Source organism: Gastrolobium bilobum, unplaced genomic scaffold, assembly GCF_033153095.1.
Source record: "Gastrolobium bilobum isolate Gb01-03AN ecotype WA unplaced genomic scaffold, APGP_CSIRO_Gbil_v1 utg803, whole genome shotgun sequence".
NCBI lineage: Eukaryota > Viridiplantae > Streptophyta > Magnoliopsida > Fabales > Fabaceae > Gastrolobium > Gastrolobium bilobum.
Window position 1 is genome coordinate 176,696 of NW_026897871.1, and position 20,231 is coordinate 196,926.

At 34.7% G+C, this 20,231-nt stretch overlaps 2 protein-coding genes across 2 annotated transcripts; both read left to right on the plus strand.

The window, feature by feature from the left end:
* The first annotated feature begins 396 nt into the window (after positions 1-396).
* Positions 397-3,980, plus strand: LOC133310945 (probable inactive receptor kinase At5g58300). Its single transcript, XM_061511939.1, has 3 exons — positions 397-424; positions 1,523-2,879; positions 3,119-3,980. Exons 2-3 carry the CDS (start codon positions 1,529-1,531, stop codon positions 3,745-3,747), a joined length of 1,980 nt encoding a protein of 659 aa, XP_061367923.1. The 5' UTR covers positions 397-424; positions 1,523-1,528; the 3' UTR covers positions 3,748-3,980.
* Positions 3,981-16,748: 12,768 nt separating this feature from the next.
* Positions 16,749-20,231, plus strand: LOC133310951 (ubiquitin-conjugating enzyme E2-17 kDa-like). The gene is made up of 4 exons (XM_061511949.1): positions 16,749-17,009; positions 17,446-17,573; positions 18,966-19,070; positions 19,839-20,231. The coding sequence occupies exons 1-4, from the start codon at positions 16,940-16,942 to the stop codon at positions 19,980-19,982; spliced, it is 447 nt and encodes a 148-aa protein (XP_061367933.1). The 5' UTR covers positions 16,749-16,939; the 3' UTR covers positions 19,983-20,231.

A 20,231-nucleotide genomic window follows, 5' to 3' on the forward strand; every position in this document is an offset into this window, starting at 1 on the left:
TGCTCTGCTGTCCACTTTATTCTTTAATCCTGCTATCACTTTTTTTGTTTCCTCTTTGTTCATTTCTTTATTTATCTTTAACTTTTGCAAAATAAAAATAAAAAATGAAGTCACTTTCTTGAAATCTTTGGTTTTTTTTTTTGTTTTTTTTTCTGAATTTCTTATGAAGCCACTGTCTTCAGTGTTCTCTAGCTTGAAATGCTTCTCAATTTCAACTAAATTCTCTGGCTTTTTGGGTTACTAGAGAGCTAGTGTTATGTTATGCACCACCTTCTCAATGAAGCACAGTTCTAGATTATGAATGCTCTAACAGCTACTTGAGAATCTGAAGCAGAAGCACCCTCTCCAACTTCCATTTCTATTTCAGCAAATACTACTTAGACCTGCTTCTGAGCTCTCCCATTAGTCCAATGCTTCATTTCAGGTGATTACTCATTCAAAAATCTCTTCTTTTTGTATCTTTCTGCTTACCCACTGTGGTAATCCTAATTTAGTTTGTGGATCTGGGTTCTTTGAGTTGTGTTCAAGAATGCTCCTCTCCAATGGAGCAAAGCATTTGTGGGTTTTTTTTTAATTCTTATGTTTGGAACCCTTTTGGTTTTGGCTTTTGTTTGGGATGGGATCTGAAGGTACTTGTGGAGAAAGATTTTTTTTTTTCCCCTAAATGCAAATTTAGTTGTTGAACTACTCTTGACTGTTTTTGATCTTGTAATTTCCTTCCTAATCCATTACATGGGGTGTGAGTTTGAAGAAAATTTGGTTTCTTTTTTCATTCATTTCGTTCAATGTAGAAATTCAGGCCATTGCTTTTTGTCTTCAGAAGCCAAAAACAGGAGGGAAGCTTGCGTTGGTTGGTGGTTGGCTAGAAAATTATCTGTTTCAGAGAAAAAGAAAACTGCAGAAATGTTAGTTCCATGTTATCAAACAGTTTATGAAGTTACCACAAAGCTAAAAACACCTACTCCTATGACTGAATTTTGCTTTCAATTTATCCTTTCCTTGGTTTCTTTTTCGCTTTCCTTTTCTGCCAAAATCTTGAAAATTCTTTTTCTTGTTCATGAATCATGTCCTTCTTTTGGCAATTGGGTCTGCGTTTTGACCTTTTTAAAGAAAAAAAAAACCTAATTCTCTTTCTAACTTCATCTGTCTACGTGTTGTCTAGTATCTTGTGTCTGCAAAATTAGGAGGGGGTTGGTTATTTGTTAGCCAAACACTGTTGGTTTCCTTTGTTGCCTAAGATTTCTTAACATATTCTTTTGAATAGTCATTGTCTCCATTGCTGATTGCTGTTTGTAATTGCTTTGCTGCTATGATTTAGGTATGTACATGCTTAAAGTAACTGTTTTCAACTGTATTGAGTAGTCTTGTCGGTATAGGATGCTTCCTTTTTTGTTAATTGGGAATGGTTCTGTTTCAACTATTATTTTCTGAAAAGTTGTCACTCCAATTCTACAACCTAGATTTGTTATATATTGTTTATTTCTCATCTTAACTTTGATTTATGGTCATGGTGCTAAACCAGGGAAATATGAAGGCCAGCAAATTGTACTCTGAATTCAATTGTCAATATCTTATACCTTACATCAAACAACAACTCTCCATGAAGTTCAATTCTACTTCAGTGGCTCCATTCCTTTTTGTCATAATTATTCTTTTTCCCCTGGCTATTGCTGACCTGAGTTCAGATAGGCAAGCCCTTCTTGATTTTGCTAATGCTGTCCCCCACCGTAGGAACTTTATGTGGAATCCATCCACCTCAATGTGTACATCTTGGGCAGGCATCATTTGCAATCAAAATGGAACTCGTGTTATTTCTGTCCGGCTCCCCGGAGTTGGACTACTAGGCTCAATCCCATCCAATACACTTGGAAAGCTTGATGCTGTGAAAACAATTAGCCTTAGATCCAACCTACTCACTGGAACTCTGCCTGCTGACATTGCTTCTCTTCCTTCTCTCCAGCATCTCTATCTCCAGCATAATAACCTTTCTGGTGATATACCTGCCTCATTGTCTCCCCAACTCATTGTACTAGATTTGTCATATAATTCCTTCACTGGTGGCATTCCAAAGACATTACAAAACTTGACAGAATTAACTAGTTTGAATCTCCAGCACAACTCCCTATCTGGACAGATACCTAATCTCAATGTTACTAAGCTCAGGCTCTTGAATTTGAGCTACAACAATTTGAATGGCTCTATCCCAGCAGCTCTTCAGATTTTTCCTAACTCGTCCTTTGAGGGAAACTCTCATTTATGTGGACCACCTCTAAAGCCGTGCTCAGTGATTCCCCCTACACCTTCTCCTTTCTTGACTCCACCTCCACCATCAGCTCCTGGAAGACAAAGCTCTAAAAGTAAATTGAGTAAGGTAGCTATCATTGCAATTGCGGTTGGAGGAGCTGTATTGCTATTTTTTGTAGCTCTTGTTATTGTTCTTTGCTGTTTAAAGAAGAAAGATGCGAGAGGGTCCAATGTAAGTAAAGAGAAGGGTCCTAGTGGTGGTAGGGGTGAGAAGCCAAAAGAAGAGTTTGGGAGTGGGGTGCAAGAACCTGAGAAGAACAAGTTGGTTTTCTTTGAGGGCAGTTCTTATAATTTTGATCTAGAGGATTTGCTGAGAGCTTCGGCCGAAGTTCTGGGAAAGGGTAGTTATGGTACTGCATATAAGGCTATATTAGAGGAGTCAATGACAGTTGTGGTGAAAAGGTTGAAAGAAGTTGTGGTAGGAAAGAGGGACTTCGAACAGCAGATGGAGATTATGGGGAGGGTTGGACAACACCCAAATGTTGTGCCACTTCGAGCTTATTATTATTCAAAAGATGAAAAGCTTTTGGTTTATGATTATGTTCCTGGTGGAAACCTATCCACACTCTTGCATGGTATGCATTTCTTTTCCTCTTAGTTTCAGTTAAATTTTATAAAATTAAACTTGTTTTCTGTTATTCCCTCTGGTGAAATTGTTTTATTTCTTTTAAGATCATTCATATGTTTTGACTTTTGAGTCCTTCTGGATAATATAATTTTCTACACTTAGTTTTAATTGTCCTTGTTATAGTATCTACCTGAACCACCTAAAACACTTCATTTTCCCTTAAATTGGATCTCAATTTGATTACAGGCAGTAGGACAGGTGGAAGAACTCCCATAGATTGGGACACCAGAATAAAAATATCCCTTGGAACTGCAAGGGGAATTGCTCACATACATTCTGTTGGAGGTCCCAAATTCACACATGGAAACATTAAGGCCTCAAATGTCCTCCTCAACCAAGATAATGATGGTTGTATTTCTGACTTTGGCCTGACGCCACTTATGAATGTTCCTGCAACCCCTTCTAGAGCTGCAGGTTATCGTGCTCCCGAGGTGATTGAAACTCGGAAGCACACTCATAAATCAGATGTGTACAGCTTTGGTGTCCTCCTTTTGGAGATGCTTACTGGTAAAGCGCCTCTCCAATCTCCAGGACGTGATGATATGGTTGATCTTCCTAGGTGGGTTCAGTCTGTTGTTAGGGAGGAGTGGACAGCTGAGGTTTTTGATGTGGAGCTAATGAGGTACCAAAACATTGAAGAAGAAATGGTGCAAATGTTGCAAATTGCAATGACCTGTGTGGCTAAGATGCCAGATATGAGACCAAGCATGGATGAAGTAGTGAAAATGATTGAAGAGATCAGGCAATCTGACTCAGAGAACCGACCATCTTCTGAAGAGAATAAATCCAAGGACTCAAATGTTCAAACTCCATAGATTAACTCTCTGGCTCTTTGCTTAACCAGGATGTGACATTAGATGGTACATATAAGAGTGCATGCTTAGTCAAGGTTTCTCAAGCTGTATTTAAACCTTTCTGTCCAATTGTTCAATATTTTCTCACAGATGGATTTCCTTGAATTATTTTCTTCTATAGGTAGCTTGCTTGCCATGGATTTTTATGAATTGACATCATGATTCAATTGATGATCTTAATTCAAGAACATTTGGTCCCCTATAATTGTTGGTTGTGCTGTTAGTTAGTCTTCAATTGGATATGACTACTGCATCACCTTATCATGATTTGTGCTATAATATATATCTTTTTAATATATATATATATATATATATATATATATATATATACATACGGGGCAGGTTTTTTTTACACCAGTGTAAGACTAAAAATTTTTATACCATATCTCAACCGTTGATGGACGGAAATCATTGATTGGTATTTGTAGTGTAATCAATGATTAATTCATATTAATTAATTCGTATGACTTCTTAAATTATAACTATTGGATGCACGGAAATCAATGGTTACACCTGTGTAAAATGATCACGATCTTATATATATAGAAATTACAAAATAACTCCCAACATGTTTCTGGTTTGGTTTATAATTTTTTGCTCTTAAGAACATGTAATATGCGGATAACAATGTTGTAAATATGGAAATATTCTCATGTTTTTGGTTTAACCATCTCAAATTTTATACTGAATTTTATCTCTTGTATTTTACTCTCTCAACCAGCTTACACGAAGAAAGAAGAAGAAGAAATCTTTCAACTTTATCTCAATATCTCAGCGAAAAAACGCATTCAGCTATGATACATGTTTGCTGCAAATTTAAAAAGTGCCCTTATTAATTGAAAAATGTCCTTCTCCTGCTTGCATGTCATGAAATTTACATTCTTACAACTAATGTTTTTCTATTTCAACCACAAAAATTATCAAATATTTAGTAATGAGATGTGAATTCCATCTTGACTCAAAATTTATTTCTCTTTGTCCTTTTCCTTTAAAATTCTGCCATATATGGAACAATAATGACAGCTTTCAAATTTTTCAGGCCAATCATGCAAACAAGATGTTCTAATTTGGTTGGTCATGTGTAAGTGTGATTTGCAGCCTTGTATTGTTTTGAGGCCAATTCAGAGACAACTTTCAATAACATTACATTATAATGTTGTCATAAATTCTGAGCTAGAAAAGAAACCGATGAAACCTCTTTTAATAATGTGTAGTTATCAAATTGGATACAACCCTTCCTTGTCCCTAGACTCAATTAACTTCCTAATTTCAACAATTTGTTTGTTTTCTTAAAATTATATTTAAAATTTTACATATAATTAAAAAAAATAATAAAACAAAGTTAACAAAAATTAATATAATTATAGAATGCTAATCTGTTAATCTGCCAACCATGATTTACCATATATAGATTTGCACATTTGTGGTGACAAAACCTTTGTAGCCTAAAGTATAAAAAAAGGCATCACACAAGTAAACCTATATCTTTATGTTGTTTATGCTAAAATAACATTGGAGGTTGGTGTGTTTCCCTGAGGGTGGTGGTCAAAGGTTGGCAAATGGCGGAGCCATCAAGCAAGCCGGCGTTGGTAAAGAATCCGTCCACCGGAAGCAGCCGTAAGCCGGGGCGCCGTGTGGCCTTCCAAGTGCCATCCTATCCCCACAGGAACTCCAGCCTAAGCGACATTGATACCTCCATTGACCACTTTGACAAGGGACGCCAACGTCCATGTTGCTTTGCATGTTGTGCATGGGCATGCATTGTTGTGTTCATCTTGATTATCACTTTTCTCTTTGTTGGGATATCTTACCTAGCATTCCTCAGATCAGGGATGCCTACAGTCAATGTGAGGCAGTTCAACATAACCAAATTGCAAGTTGATAATAACTCACAAAAGATGGATGCAGTTATAAATTTAATGTTGAGGTTCTCAAACAAGAATGAGAAGATCAAGCTTTTATATGGGTCTCTTTCTGTTGATGTTAGCAGTGAGGATGTGCCATTGGGTAAGACTAAAGTTAATAGGTTCTCTCAAGTGGCTAAGAATGACACAGATTTGAATATTACAATGAAAATGGGCAATGCTGATGTTAACAAGTATGCTGCTGATGATTTGCAATCAGACATCAATGCCCATGAGATGGTTTTTGATGTATATGTCAGTGGAAAAATTGGTGTTCAGATTGGAAAATTGCATATGATTAATGTTCCCTTTCTATCATCTTGTCATCAAATCAAACGGAAGGATGTGGATTTGGGAAGAAAGCCTGAATGTGATGTCAAGATGTTTACTTTCAGGTAAAAAACTATATGTTGCTGATATCATGCCATTTTTTTCGATGTATACATTTTTGGTGATTAATTAATGGGAAATACAAGTTTAGTGTTGTTGCAGGAGACTTGTTATTTCATGACACAGACACAGAGTATATGAGATTCACTATTTTAAAAGAAATAAATTTTAGCACAACTTTTGATGTATATGTAAGAGAGATATATCTTTCTCACGATTACATGAGATATCATATAAACGTGTATGCATACATGCATGTATAGTTTTTTACATAGCCTTTCTTATAGCATACGATAATGTTTTCACAAGTATACTAATGGCTTTTGTAAATGTTGATGTGCACAATTTTGCTGCAGGTCCTCAACTAATTGATGAAATCAATTACGAGCAGGTTTTGGCAAAGCAACATTTCATGGCACCCGTCATTGGAGGACAAGTTTATTCTAGGGAAGAGCATTTATGCAAATAGTCAAGTATTCACGAGCTATTAGATACATGTACATCTTTGAAGTTGTTCAATCAGATGTGTACAACTTTGGTGTCCTCCTTCTGGAGATTCTTACTGGGAATACATCTCCAGGTCCGGAATATGGTTGATCCCTCTGCATATGTGCAGATGTTGCAAATTGCAATGACTTGTGTGGTAAAGATGCCAGATGTTAAACACAGTATTGAGAGCGCCATTAAGTGTATGGATGATACAAGTAATAGAATAGTGAGAGAAATTATCATCAATGATTAGTAATTTCAAACAGCATCAATTTGTTATTTTTACTTTATTTGGGTCAATAAAATAGGGGATATATTTTTCATGTTGCATTTATCTCATATGCGAGAAACATATTTTCCATTAAAATACTAAAGATTGTTGCGACTTCGGCAAGTGCACCGGTCATAAAAGTAACAAAGTGTACTGAGTACGAGATCATTCCCACGAGAATTGGGTTTTCAAGCACTAGTTCGCTAACAACGATTTTAGTTGGACAATCAAAAATTGGATTTAAGAGAATTGAATTTGAAACAAGCAATAGCATGCAATTTAAAAAATTCAGAATTAAAAAGACAATGGAAAAAGATGACGATTGATTAAGAATTAAAAACAAGCGTAGTTAGGATTTCGACTTCCCTCAATCTTCTCTATATGTTATGAGTTAAACTACCAAGAATCTGTTCTTAAAATATTGCCAATCAATTCTTTCTAAGTTAATTAAGGCTCAATTCATTGTTATCCTAAATCTATGTGATCTTGAAAGAACTCTAGTTCCTCGATTATTTTTCAAGAAAACATGCATTAAGATCAAGAATTTAAAGATTGCACAATTACCCTATGTCTATCCCTAGATCACAAGGATTGTGATAAATTTATCAAGTCAGGGTTTATGCACCAATATCCCTATTGTCATACAATTCCCCTAAATCAATCTATAAGGAGCAAACTCATAGAAAACATTAAAGACAAATAAATTTATTCAATTACTAAAAGAAAAGAATTCAGAGACAATTTAATTCATAAAACATAAAAATTCAATTGGGTTACAGGCGCCATCTACCCCTAACTACATAAAAGTCTAGCCTAGCATACTGAATTGAAAAACAATAATAAAGAAAAGAGAACCCCAAGCCTCCATTGATGTGATGTTGACTTGGTTTCTCAGTACTCCAACGCTCCGCAACAGGATTCCTCCTTGTGCTTCAGATGCCTCTCTGTTCTTCCCCTCTTTTCTGATTCCAAGGCCCTTTATTTATAGAGGAGAAACATATCTTTTAATTTCTATTCAAATCTCCTTCAAATCTTAATTTGGATATTGATAATAATTTGGCCTTTAATTTTTACGCATTAGAGCGTTTTAATGCCCATTAGAGCGCTAAAACGCTCTCACAGTATAATGTTGTCTGCCTTATAGCGTTTTAACGCTCATTTGGGAGCTAAAACGCTCTCTTCGAAAGGAACTTTGCGCTGTCAGGGCGTTTTAGCGTTTTAGCGCGCTGTTGGGCGCTAAAACACTCTCCTCCATTGGATTTTGGCTATTTTACTTCTTTAGGGCGTTTTAGCGCGCTATTGGGCGCTAAAACGCTCTCCATCAGTCTGCGAGTTGCTTGTAACTTGCTTTCTTCGGTATTCAACCATCTCCTTGCATTCCTTTTTCTCCATTAGCATTCTTTTATGTCAAAATACCTTCAAAATAAGCAAGATTACCACATGTTAGCTACAAATCCATTATTTATGATTTTATACTATAAAACCTTAGTTTTCATGCAATCTACTATGTAGTTCTTGTATAAATTAGCCTAAAAACATGGTAAACCAGGGGTTTATCAAAGATTCACGATAGGAATTAATAACTAACACAAATATATGGAACATACGATATGCAACAAAATTTAAAAAAATAAAATAAAAACAATGATAATTATTTGGGTAAGATTTTAATTTCGCTCAACTTTTACTTGTGTAACTTAGCTCGATTCCCGATTAATTTATTTTTTGACATCTTCAATCAATTCAACATAATGAATTAAAATCTATTTTTTGGTATCTTAACCCTTTCCTTAAAACCGAATGTCTTAGTATTTTTTTTTTTTTTGAAAACTAATGTCTTAGTATCTTTTAAAAGATTTTTAACTGATTGCGAAAGAGAGTATTCTACCTTATAGTATATTAGGAAGCCAAATGCTGTATGAACCTCTTTTTCTCAAAAGTAATACAATTTTAAAATTATATGTAGCTGATATCACACGATTTTTGGATGTATAGATTTTGGTGATTAATTAATAGGCATTTGAATTTGAGGTTTCCATATTTGGTTCGATGGAACTTGAAATTCCAAAAAGATTATTGGGGTGGATGAAATTATAATAACCTGCATAATTAAAACTCACTAATTGATTTTAGATATGTCTCTAAAGGGGTCAAATGTGGATTTGTGAAGCAAAATGACAAAATGGCATTAAGTGTCTGTTTGTTGGGCCTAGAGAGTAGAGGTGGCAAAGTGGGTGCCCCGTCGCGCTTTTGAAAGTGGGCTAAACAACTCGGCCCGCCCGGCTCCTCCCGTCATCAACCCTCCAAAAAATGTGTCAGTCTATCCCGCTTTTGAGAGTGAGTTGTAAAACTCAGCCCGCTAAGCCGATCTCGTTTTGCCAGCCCTACTAGCGAGCAAACATACTGCTCGCTTCAACGAGCAGATCCGAAAATTATTGAAACATCACAAAGACTCCATTTCTTCTTATTTACTTTCAACCCTAACACGTGAGAAAGCACTATTGGCCGAAAATCCCTCTTTTCCTCCTACATTAATGCCCTTCCATTACTCCAAGAAGCTTGGTGGAGCCTAGTCACCATCTTATCCTCTCCATTTACTTTGGGTGGGTGACCTTTGAACAATCAAGGAAACCGTTCTCTTCCTCTCCAAAGAACCCCATTTTCGGATCCCACTTGTGAGTGACCAAGGAATCGAATCTTGAGCCTCTTGGGAGCTTGAGAATCCCCCATTGGCAAAGGTTTCTGTAGTTATAAGCTAATGGGGCTTCATTTTCCTAGTTATTATTGATTTTCATGGAAGGGTTAAGGTTTTCATGGTGGATTTTAGGAAAAATCGAAAATGATGCTTTGAATTATTGATTGATGTTAGAATATATGTTGTTTTGCTTAGGATTGTTGTTGGAAGTAATGCTTTTGGAGTGGAACCTCCATTGAGCTAGCTCTTGAGACTTCAAGAGAGAGGGTAAGTCCATTAACCTATGATTTTGAGTTGGCTAACATAGATTGATGTTGTGTATGTATTGTTAATTTAGTGTGTGCCTTGAAATATGTGGTATTGTTCATTGTGGTGTTGTCAAGTGCATGGATTGAGTTTGACAAAGGAGAAAACTAGTCACTAAGAGGTAAACTCTTGGACCTTGGGAATTTTATCCCTTGATGTTCCACCACACTCTATGAAGAGTTGTAGTTTGTATAGCATGATTGTGTATTGGTATTGAAATTGGGTGTTGTTGCTTGAGATTGTGAATATAGTGTGCTATATATGATTGCACAATCTGGCCAGTAGAATTAATTGATAGCAGCATTCCGGGGATGGCTGATGGACCTTCGAGGTAAAGCCGCACTCGTTACTCCTTGTGATGATGGACCCAGCTCGGGTATGATAAACCACCCACTGCAAATGTGAAAGTTAATGCATTATCTGCCGCCTCTATGAATAATACTTGGATTATTGATACGGGTACACCTGACCACATGACTAGTGATATAATATGTTTATAATATGTTCCTCCTTCATCTCAGTCGGTTATCTTTACTGCCAATGGAAGCACTTCTCGGATCACAAGTGAAGGGTCAATTATGTTATCTAACTCCTTAACCCTTGCTAATGTTTTAGTTGTCCCTAATTTAACATATAACCTCTTATCTGTCAGTCAAATTACTCAATATCTTCATTGTACCATAACCTTTTGCCCTTCCTTTTGTATGTTTCAGGACATTCTGACCCAAAAGACTCTTAGTTATGGTGTAAAAAGGGACAATCTTTACTACCTAGATTTGACCATGGATGGTGGCAGACAATTCTCACCTGCACTTTAGACCCATCGAAGCACTCGTGGCTAAGCATAGATTTGGTTATGGCATTGACGCCTCATACATCTTTCTTTTGGTTATCTTAATAAGCTTTATCCTAGTTTTTTTCCCCTTAAATGGATGTTAATGAATTTCATTATTATGTTTGTGAACTGGCTGAAAGACATCGTATTTTTTATTTACCTAGTTTAACTAAATGTTCGGAACCTTTTCTTGTAATTCACTCTGATATTTGGGGACCTGCAAAAATCCCATCTTTTTCTAAGGCCCATTTTTTTTTATCACTTTCATTTATGAATGTACTCAATTTATATGGGTATCTTTTCTCTGCAAGAAAAGTGATGCATCTGCTGCTTTTAAAGACTTCCATTCAATGGTTCACACTTAATACCGATAGACGATTCATGTCTGGTAGTCTAACAATGCCTCAGAATTTATAGAGGCGTCGTTCGATTCTTTTCTTCGCCAGCATGGCATCCGTCACCACACCTCATGCACGTACACCTTAGAGCAAAATGGACTTGCAGAAAGGAATTCATATTTGATTGATTTCATTCATACATAAACATGTGATTTATACAGTGTTGGATGATCTAATCTAGGAAATAAATTGTATAATTATTGATTGATTTTTTCTAGGAAAGAAAAATATATTATTTTTACAAATCTCCCCCTAAATTCATTTATTTACTGTGATTGGGGGAGAGAATCTTGCCTATTTTATTTGAGGTAATCAAGGAGGAAATCTCACCTTGCTAATAATCTCCCTCAAGTTGGGTCATATATGTCTATCATGCCCAACTTGCCTATCATCATATGGAAGTTTCCTGCAAAAACTGCTTTAGTGAGTATGTCAGCAAGCTGGTCTTTAGACTTCACAAATAGGAATTAATTATCCGATGTTCCATCTCTTCCTTGATGAAATGACGATCTATTTCCATATGTTTAGTGCGATCATGTTGAACAGGATTCTGAGCAATCTGTATGGCAACTTTATTGTCACGAAATAAGTTCATAAATTCTCTGCATTCAATTCCTAGCTCTTCCAAGAAGGTGATTCGCGCTTCTCTCTTCGACAATAACATGTCGCGATTCTATTAGGGAGAATCACTTAAATTCGCTGCCTACCTTATTAATTGTCTCTTTCTCAAGTCCTAGACTTCCAGACTCCTCAACAACGGCTGAAATCTTTTTGTACGCTCTCTCATCTACTTAACCTAGAATCTCAAATCTTCGGTTACACTGTTTATGCCCACATCTCCAAGGTTTTGCGCAACAAACTGGATCCCTACACCAAGCATTGTGTCTTTGTTGGCTACTTTGATTTCTAGAATAGATATAGGTGTTATGACCTCATCACCCAGAAAATGCATGTGACCCTAGATGTATCATTCAGGAAATCTGAATCCTACTATTCCACTGGTACTTCCCGCTCATCTCTTCATGGGGAGACTTCATGTGAAGAGACTACATTGTCAAGTAGCAAATCTGTACTAACTCAAGATGGAACAAAATTCATAGAGCTTGAAGCTATAGAAGAAGAATTAAATTCACAAATGACAAATCCAAACATTGTTGTGCCTGATGTTGTCCAAAATACTGCAGAGCCTAATGTGGTCAACACTAGTATTGAAGAACCCGTGTTATCATCACCACCTGAAGAGTCTTCCCAGAATGAACCAGGTAATATCACTAACCATGATTTCTTGCCTCGTTACCCTGTAAGATCAAATAGAGGCATTCCAAAAGGGTGTATGAACTTGATCTTAATTCTTGTGCCAAATATCCCTTAAATAATTATACCTCTACTAGTCAATTGTCAAATTCTTATGCTCTAATTGTTGATCAATTATCCAAAGTGTTTATTCCTAGTAGCGTGCAAGATGCATTGACAAATCCAAAGTGGAAAGAGGCTATGAATGAAGAAATGAAAGCACTGCAAAAGAATTCAACTTGGGAACTAGTCCCACTACCTAAAGGAAAAAAGACAATTGGACGTAAATGAGTATACACAGTAAAACTCAAAGCAGATGGAAGCATTGATAAGTATACGGCAAGACTAGTGGCAAAAGGGTATATACAAAAATATGGAGTTGATTATCAGGAGATTTTTGCTCTAGTAGCAAAACTCAATACTATTCGTATATTCATATCAATTGCAGCTAATCGAGATTAGCCCTTACGATAGTTTGATGTAAAAAATGCTTTCGTAATTGGTGACTTGGAAGAAGAGGTGTATATGGAAATTCCTCCAGGGGTTAAATAAGGACCCGCAGACGAAGGCAAAATATATAAGTTGAAGAAATCACTGTATGGATTGAAACAATCACCCAAGCAGGTTCATTAAGGCTATGAAGTCAGTTGGGTACAAGCAAAGTAATTTTGATCATATTTTATTCATTGAACACAGGGACATGAAAGTGACAGCCTTGATTGTATATGTAGACGACATAGTCCTAATAGGAAATAAATTGGAAGAAATGAAGAATTTGCAAAGATATTTGCCAACCAAGTTTGAAATGAAAGATTTGGGATAGTTACGCTACTTCCTAGGCATCAAAGTGTCACAATCCAAGTAGGGAATTTCACTTTCTCAACGAAAGTATGTGTTAGACTTGTTAGCAGAAACCAGTACATTAGACTGCAAACCGGTTGAAACCCCAATGGAGATGAACCATCAGCTTAGAATGTCCATCGAAGAACTTATATATGATAAAGGTCAAGACCAGCAGCTAGTAGAAAAATTGATCTATCTCACTTACACTAGACCAAATATTACATATGCAGTAAGTGTGGTTAGTGAATTTATGTATGCTCCAAATGAGGAACACATGAACGCGTTTACGAAATCCTGAGGTATCTAAAGAGCACACCAGGCAGAGTGTTGTACACAAAAAATTGCAGCCCCTACTATAGAAGGATATAACGATGCAAATTGGGCAGGAGATTAATTAACAAGAAAATTCACCTCTGGATACCTGACATTTGTAGAAGGAAATCTAGTAACTTGGAGGAGTAAAGAGCAAAAAGTTGTTACCTAATCCAGTGTAGAGGCAGAATTTCAAGGAATGACACAAGACTTATGTGAATTACTGTGGATAAAGAAAGTCTTAGAATAGCTAGGAATTGCATGCATAATCCATGAACTTATTTTGTGACAACAAAGCTTCCATACAAATTTCTCAGAATCCTATTCAATATGATCGCACTAAATATGTGGAAATAGATCGTCATTTCATCAGGGAAAAGTTGAACCATCGAATAATTTAATTCCCATTCGTGAAGTCTGAAGACCAGCTTGCTGACATACTCACTAAGACAATCTCAGGAGGAAACTTCTATAGGATAACTGGCAAGTTGAGCATGATAAACATATATGACCCAACTTAAGGGGAGTGTAAGTTGACAATGAGAGATTTTCTCTTTGATTGCTTCAAATAAAAGAGGCAAGATTTTCTCCCCAATTAAAGTAAATAAACAGATTTAGGGAGATATTTGTAGAAATAATTTAATTTCCTTTCCTAGAATGAATCAATCAACAACTATATAATTTATTTCCTAGAATAGATCAGCCAAGCCAACACTGTACAAATCAAATGTCTATGTATGAATTGAATCAATTAATTATAAATTCCTTTCAAATTCTCTAAATTTCTACCAAGAATTTATATGTAGAAGTAAGGTTCAAGTTGTGGTTGACTCCCAATTTAACCAAAAGAAAAAGCAAAGACATACTTGAAAATGAAATTATATATATGATGGGGTTCTTGAAATTTTAAAAATTGATTCACCATATTGTGGAAAAATAACATTACGGATTTTGCTAGGTATGCATGTAGGTAATGATTTCCATAAATTATGCTAGGCATAACGACGAAAGTAATACAATTTTTTTAAAAAATTAAAACAATATTGAAACCATGCATATTCTTGCCTGGCCTAAATGATGTTTAATTTGAGGAATCAAACCTGTTTTGAATTTTGTTTAACGAGTTCAATTGATTGATGAAATTAAGGTATATATGTTTCTCATGTTGTATGAAAAAAAAATTGTCTAATGCAATACATAAAAAAGTGAATAGGATCCATCGAGGAAAAGAGATTCATTTTTTACATATACAAGAGATAATTTTGCCTTATATAACATAAAAAATATATTTTACTAAAATTAATTCAAGTAATTTTTTTCCAAAGCAAACAAGTTTATTCTCAGGCAAGAGGGGTTGTGCCAATAGCCATGCATTCACAAGCCATTAGATACATGTAAATCTTTAAAGTTCTTCAATATAGATAAATTCCTGTCTTTTTCATTCTGGGAATATGTATATACGGTCTAACTAGAATCTGGTTATCAATGTGCCACAAATTTCAAGCATAGACAAAGGAAAAGAGATTAGGGGTAGTCTATTTTTTTAACTTTCGACCCCCAAGTTTTTAATTTGAAACTAGATGGATACGATGGGATATACGCTCCTTTGTTATCTTATTTTTATCTTTATTGATTGAAATATTTAAGATTCATTGTTTAGAAACTAATCATGTTGATGAATTTTGTACATTAAAGTCAATTGCACTTCCGAGTACTTGTCTCGAAATTCAAACTTTCGATTTTATAAAAGTGCCTGGCTTGTCAAATTAAGTTAAAAATCTTGGAAAGAACCATGATTTCTTTTTTCTCGAGAAAAGGGGAAAAATTGACTGATTCAAGAAAAAGGAGATATTTTTACTATAAAAAAACTCATTACTAACCAATTACATATTTAATTATCATTGAATTAGTATTTTTCTCTTTTTAGAAATTTTTCAGTATTATTTCTTTTTGATCTAATAATTATTAGATAGGTAATGAATTTTTTTTGATAATAAAAATATCTCCCTCTTCAAAAAGAAAAAGGAACTTAAAATACAACAATAACATAAAAGATTAAGGTCTGTTTGGATGATTTTTTTCAAAAATTATTTTTTTCTTAAAAAAATATTTTTTATTATAAATTTATTTGGATGTCTACTTTTAAAATAAGAATAAAAGCCACAAAAAAAGTTAAAAACTTATATTCTTATAAATTAAAATTTTTAACTTCTAAAAAAAAAAAAAGTCAAAAATCAAATATTCAAAAAAAGTATAAATTATTTTAACTTTTGTAAAAAATATTTCAAAAATAAGTAAGACATAAAAATTAACTTTTTTAAAAGGCCAAACAGGATCTAAAAACCATAAAAGTAGTTTTCTCAATATGGTATTATTGTTCTTCACTATCAAGAAACAGATACATAAAGAACATAATCATCTAGACAACAAAAACTTCAAATGAAAAATAGAAGAGTAAACATGGCGATTTGAAACAAAAATCCCCTCATACAAGATGAATATCGAAGAATCACATCTAACAATTTGTATCTATTTAAGTATAGAAAAAATATTTATTTATTTATTGTTAGACATTAAGAGTAGGGACAAAATGTTGGTGAAAAAAAACAAAACTGTTAATCATATATATGAGATGCTTTCAGTTTAGATTGTGGTATAATTAATTTTAAAAGAATCAAAATTGAAATATCTGATTTTAAAAAAGGTTCGCAATTTAAATTCAATACGACGTTGTTTTGAGACGGAAATCATGGTGTTTTTGTAATTTTAATTTATTTCAGAGTTATAATAATCTTTATATTTATAATTTTTCAAGATTTCAATATCAAAACAACATCATTTTGAGAATAAATGCAGATAACTTATCTACAGTAACTGCAGAAATTTTATTTTATTTTTAAAAAATCTTAATATTAAAAAAATAAATTTATATTGATGAATAATATCTTGCAAATGAATTTGAAAAAGTGACATGTTATTCTTATACAATCTTACATTAAATCGGATCAATGATTTGTTTGTACGTGATGACTCACATATCCAGTAAATAAAAATCATTAAATATAAATAACATCAACCAAATCTTAGAGTATAACTTAAAAAAATAATTTTATTTGAATGATTTATTATTTTATTTTTCCTTAAGTTAATAACATCATTATGTGGACATTTTCCATGTTCACTTTTCCGTGTGGGTATTATTATTCTCTGCTCCTTTCAAACATAGGGCGTTGATCCTACGCAAACATAGAATACGAATACGGAACATTCTAGAAACCAACGCAACCCTCTCTCTCTTTCACTTACCCTTCCCTATAATTTCTCTGTCCATTCATCTTCAATTACAACCCCTCTCTCTGGTTTTCGCTGCTTCGTTTTCCAAATCCCCCGTTTCTGAATCCCCTTTGAAGTTTGAGTATGGCATCGAAACGCATCTTGAAGGAGCTCAAGGATTTGCAGAAGGACCCTCCTACATCGTGCAGTGCAGGTCAACCCCCCTTTTTTTTTCTTTCAATACATTAAAAAAAAAAAGTGACTTTAGGTTGAAATTAATAGTACACAAATAATTGATTATTAATTATCTAACCCCCTTTTCCTCTGTGTAATAATTGGTATCTTGATTCTGTTATTTAGGTTAGCTAAATTAACCCTTTACTTTTTTAGATTCAAATTTAGGTCTTCTTGTATCTGTGTTTTTAATTAATTATACTTGAGAAGATGTGGTTATATTGCTCTTATCAGTGATTATTAAGGATCAGTTATCCAAAAAGCTTGGGGATGATTAGGACTATGCGCGAGATTTCAGGGTTTCTAAATTATTACCATGAAGTCTAGTTATTGGTTTATGAAGTTAGCTACAGTGATTTTTTTTTTTTTTCTTTTAATAACTTTGGAGATTGTTGTTATGATGTTATCTTTATCAGGTCCTGTGGCTGAGGATATGTTTCATTGGCAAGCAACAATCATGGGACCTGCTGATAGCCCGTATGCAGGTGGTGTGTTCCTAGTTTCAATTCATTTTCCTCCTGACTATCCATTCAAGCCACCAAAGGTAATCTATCCTTGTTTGTTACTTACCTTAGTTGCTTGTGTCATTTTCTCTCCTTATGTTGTAAACTTGTAATTATATTGAGACTTGTTCTGTGATTATTCATATTGCTTGCACCTTCCCTCGTTGGGCTTGTACTACTTGGAGTTGTATCTATATTTATCATTCCCCATTGTAGTGAATGTATTTGTGTCTGGAGATTGTACAGAGTACAAAACAAGTGATAATTTGGTGGTTTGCCTCCTTCAATCTTCCGTGGCTGTGCAGGATTAATCTAGATTTTTTATGACTTTGGCATGCACTTTTTGGACTATTGGCTGGTTTGTACTATTCAAAACAGTTTCTTGAGTGCCATTGACTGGTTCTGGACTGTACTATGGACCAGTTTCTTGTTAAACTGGTCTACTCAGCCCATCGAGAAAAGGTTTTAGAGCGTTGGTCTAGTTAGGCAGTGTTTATGTCATACATAATTGCTAAATGCTATTCATGGTGGCAATGGATGTGGTATTATATTTAATCGGAATATACTTAAGTCTGTGAGGATCAAATGTTTTTTAAATTTGAATATGGTCTAAAGTCAACAATATTGAGATGGTGAAAATTTTAGAGATAATTGCAAATTTTTTACATAAAGGAACTAGGTTTGCCTTGTGGGCTGTGGCTTAGCTTCTCTGACTCTGGGTAGTGGGTATTTTCTAACTTCTGCTAACATTGGTAGTGGGTATTTTCTAACTTCTCTGACTATGGGTAGTGGGTATTACCTTAATAGTATCTACTCCACTAGATTTAGGTAGCTTTCCAATGAAATCCGTGGAGATATCTTCCCATAGCTGAGCTGGAATGGGTAAGTGGTTTAAGAGTCCAGCCTGCTGTAAGTTTTGGTAATTTTGTTGTTGGCAAATTGCACAGGCCCGAACATACTCCCCAGCATCTTTCCTCATCCCCTTCCACAAAAACACTCCAAGATAGGTTGTTTCTTGTAGAGGGAGCTGGGTTTTAGTATCTTTCTTGTATTCAGTTTTTTAGAAGCTTTCTTGTATTCCTTCTTGAGTCATTTCTGTTTTCCAGTAGGCTGAGTGTGATAGTTAATTGGCTGTATCTTGGAGTTAGTATTTAGATTGGAATTGATTGTAAGGGGCTGTTTCCCCATTTGTGTTCATTCAATATTTCTGGTACCATTGAAAACCTAGATTTTTGGTTGTTATTGACGAATGACAAAAGCCCACCACTTGACTGTGTTTTATATTAAGTGAGATGAAGAAATTGTCCTATTTAATTTTCTCTCAAGATAGGAATACTGTTTTACTGGTTGGTAGTCTAGTTTGCAAACATCTTGAACTTCTGTCAAGTTGAATAGTTTTGAAATGATAAAATTCGCATCTTTAAATACTGCAGGTTGCATTTAGGACTAAGGTATTCCACCCAAACATCAACAGTAATGGAAGTATATGTCTTGACATTCTTAAAGAACAATGGAGCCCAGCATTGACCATTTCCAAGGTTTGATTTTATTTATATATATATATATATTATATATATTTAACACTTTTGCATAAGGTTTTAGCTTGTGTCACTTACTGATCGTAGCTAGATGTAATTTCTGAATTACCATGTGATGTTTTTTAAGGAAGACTTTGGTATTCCAAATGTGAGAATTGGACAAATATGTATCCTGTCTTGTTTCGTGCTAATTTTCTGCATTTGGGAATACTGGACAAATATGTATTTTGGTGTTTAAATACTTGTGCCTACTGTAGCTAAAAAATACAAGCCGTTCTAATTATTAGGAAATTGAAGCTTATACTCAAGGAATTTGGCTTATTTTGGTATGTAAAAACTGTCTTGCTTTGTGTGTGTGTCTAATGAATGTTCTATTTGTGTATCTTGGCTTTTTCTGGATTTTTTCTTTTTTCCGTTTAAATCTCAGTATTGGTAGATTTGAGAATCTAGCACCAAAAAATAATTCAAGATTTGTTTACCTAGAAGCATTGAGGAACTTCAAATGTAAACCTTTTTTGGGACGATAAGAAGTCAGAGTGTAACCTATTCAGTGCAAAAGTAGCCTAAAATAGATTTCTATTTTTTCTGTTGACTTCAGCTATAGTTTTCATGTCACCTTGATAAGCTGATCATATGATTCGTAGAAATTTAAATTGATAAGAACTGGATCCGTTCATTCTCTTGTTTAATGGATCTGTATCTGGAGTTGATTATATCGAATGTGTGATGCTGCTTGAATCTTGTTGAAACTGACATCCACTATTTTAGGTCCTATTGTCAATTTGCTCATTGTTGACGGATCCCAACCCTGATGACCCCCTTGTGCCTGAAATTGCACACATGTACAAGACTGACAAGGCTAAGTATGAAGCTACTGCTCGCAGCTGGACTCAGAAGTATGCAATGGGATGATCATGCCTTTTCCTTTGCTGTTCAATGTGGCTGCGTAATTATGATTTATGCAGAAACACAATATTTTGAATGAATTATTTATCTTTTCTTGTCAGTGGAACTCAACCATGTTAAGGGAATTGGTTTATCATTTGTGAATATTTCTTTGTAAGACATTGGTGACGCAAAAAATTGTATTGTAATGTCATGCAAACTTTCTGCATGTTGACCTGCTATTCCAAACGAGTGCTATAGATATTATAGTTATGA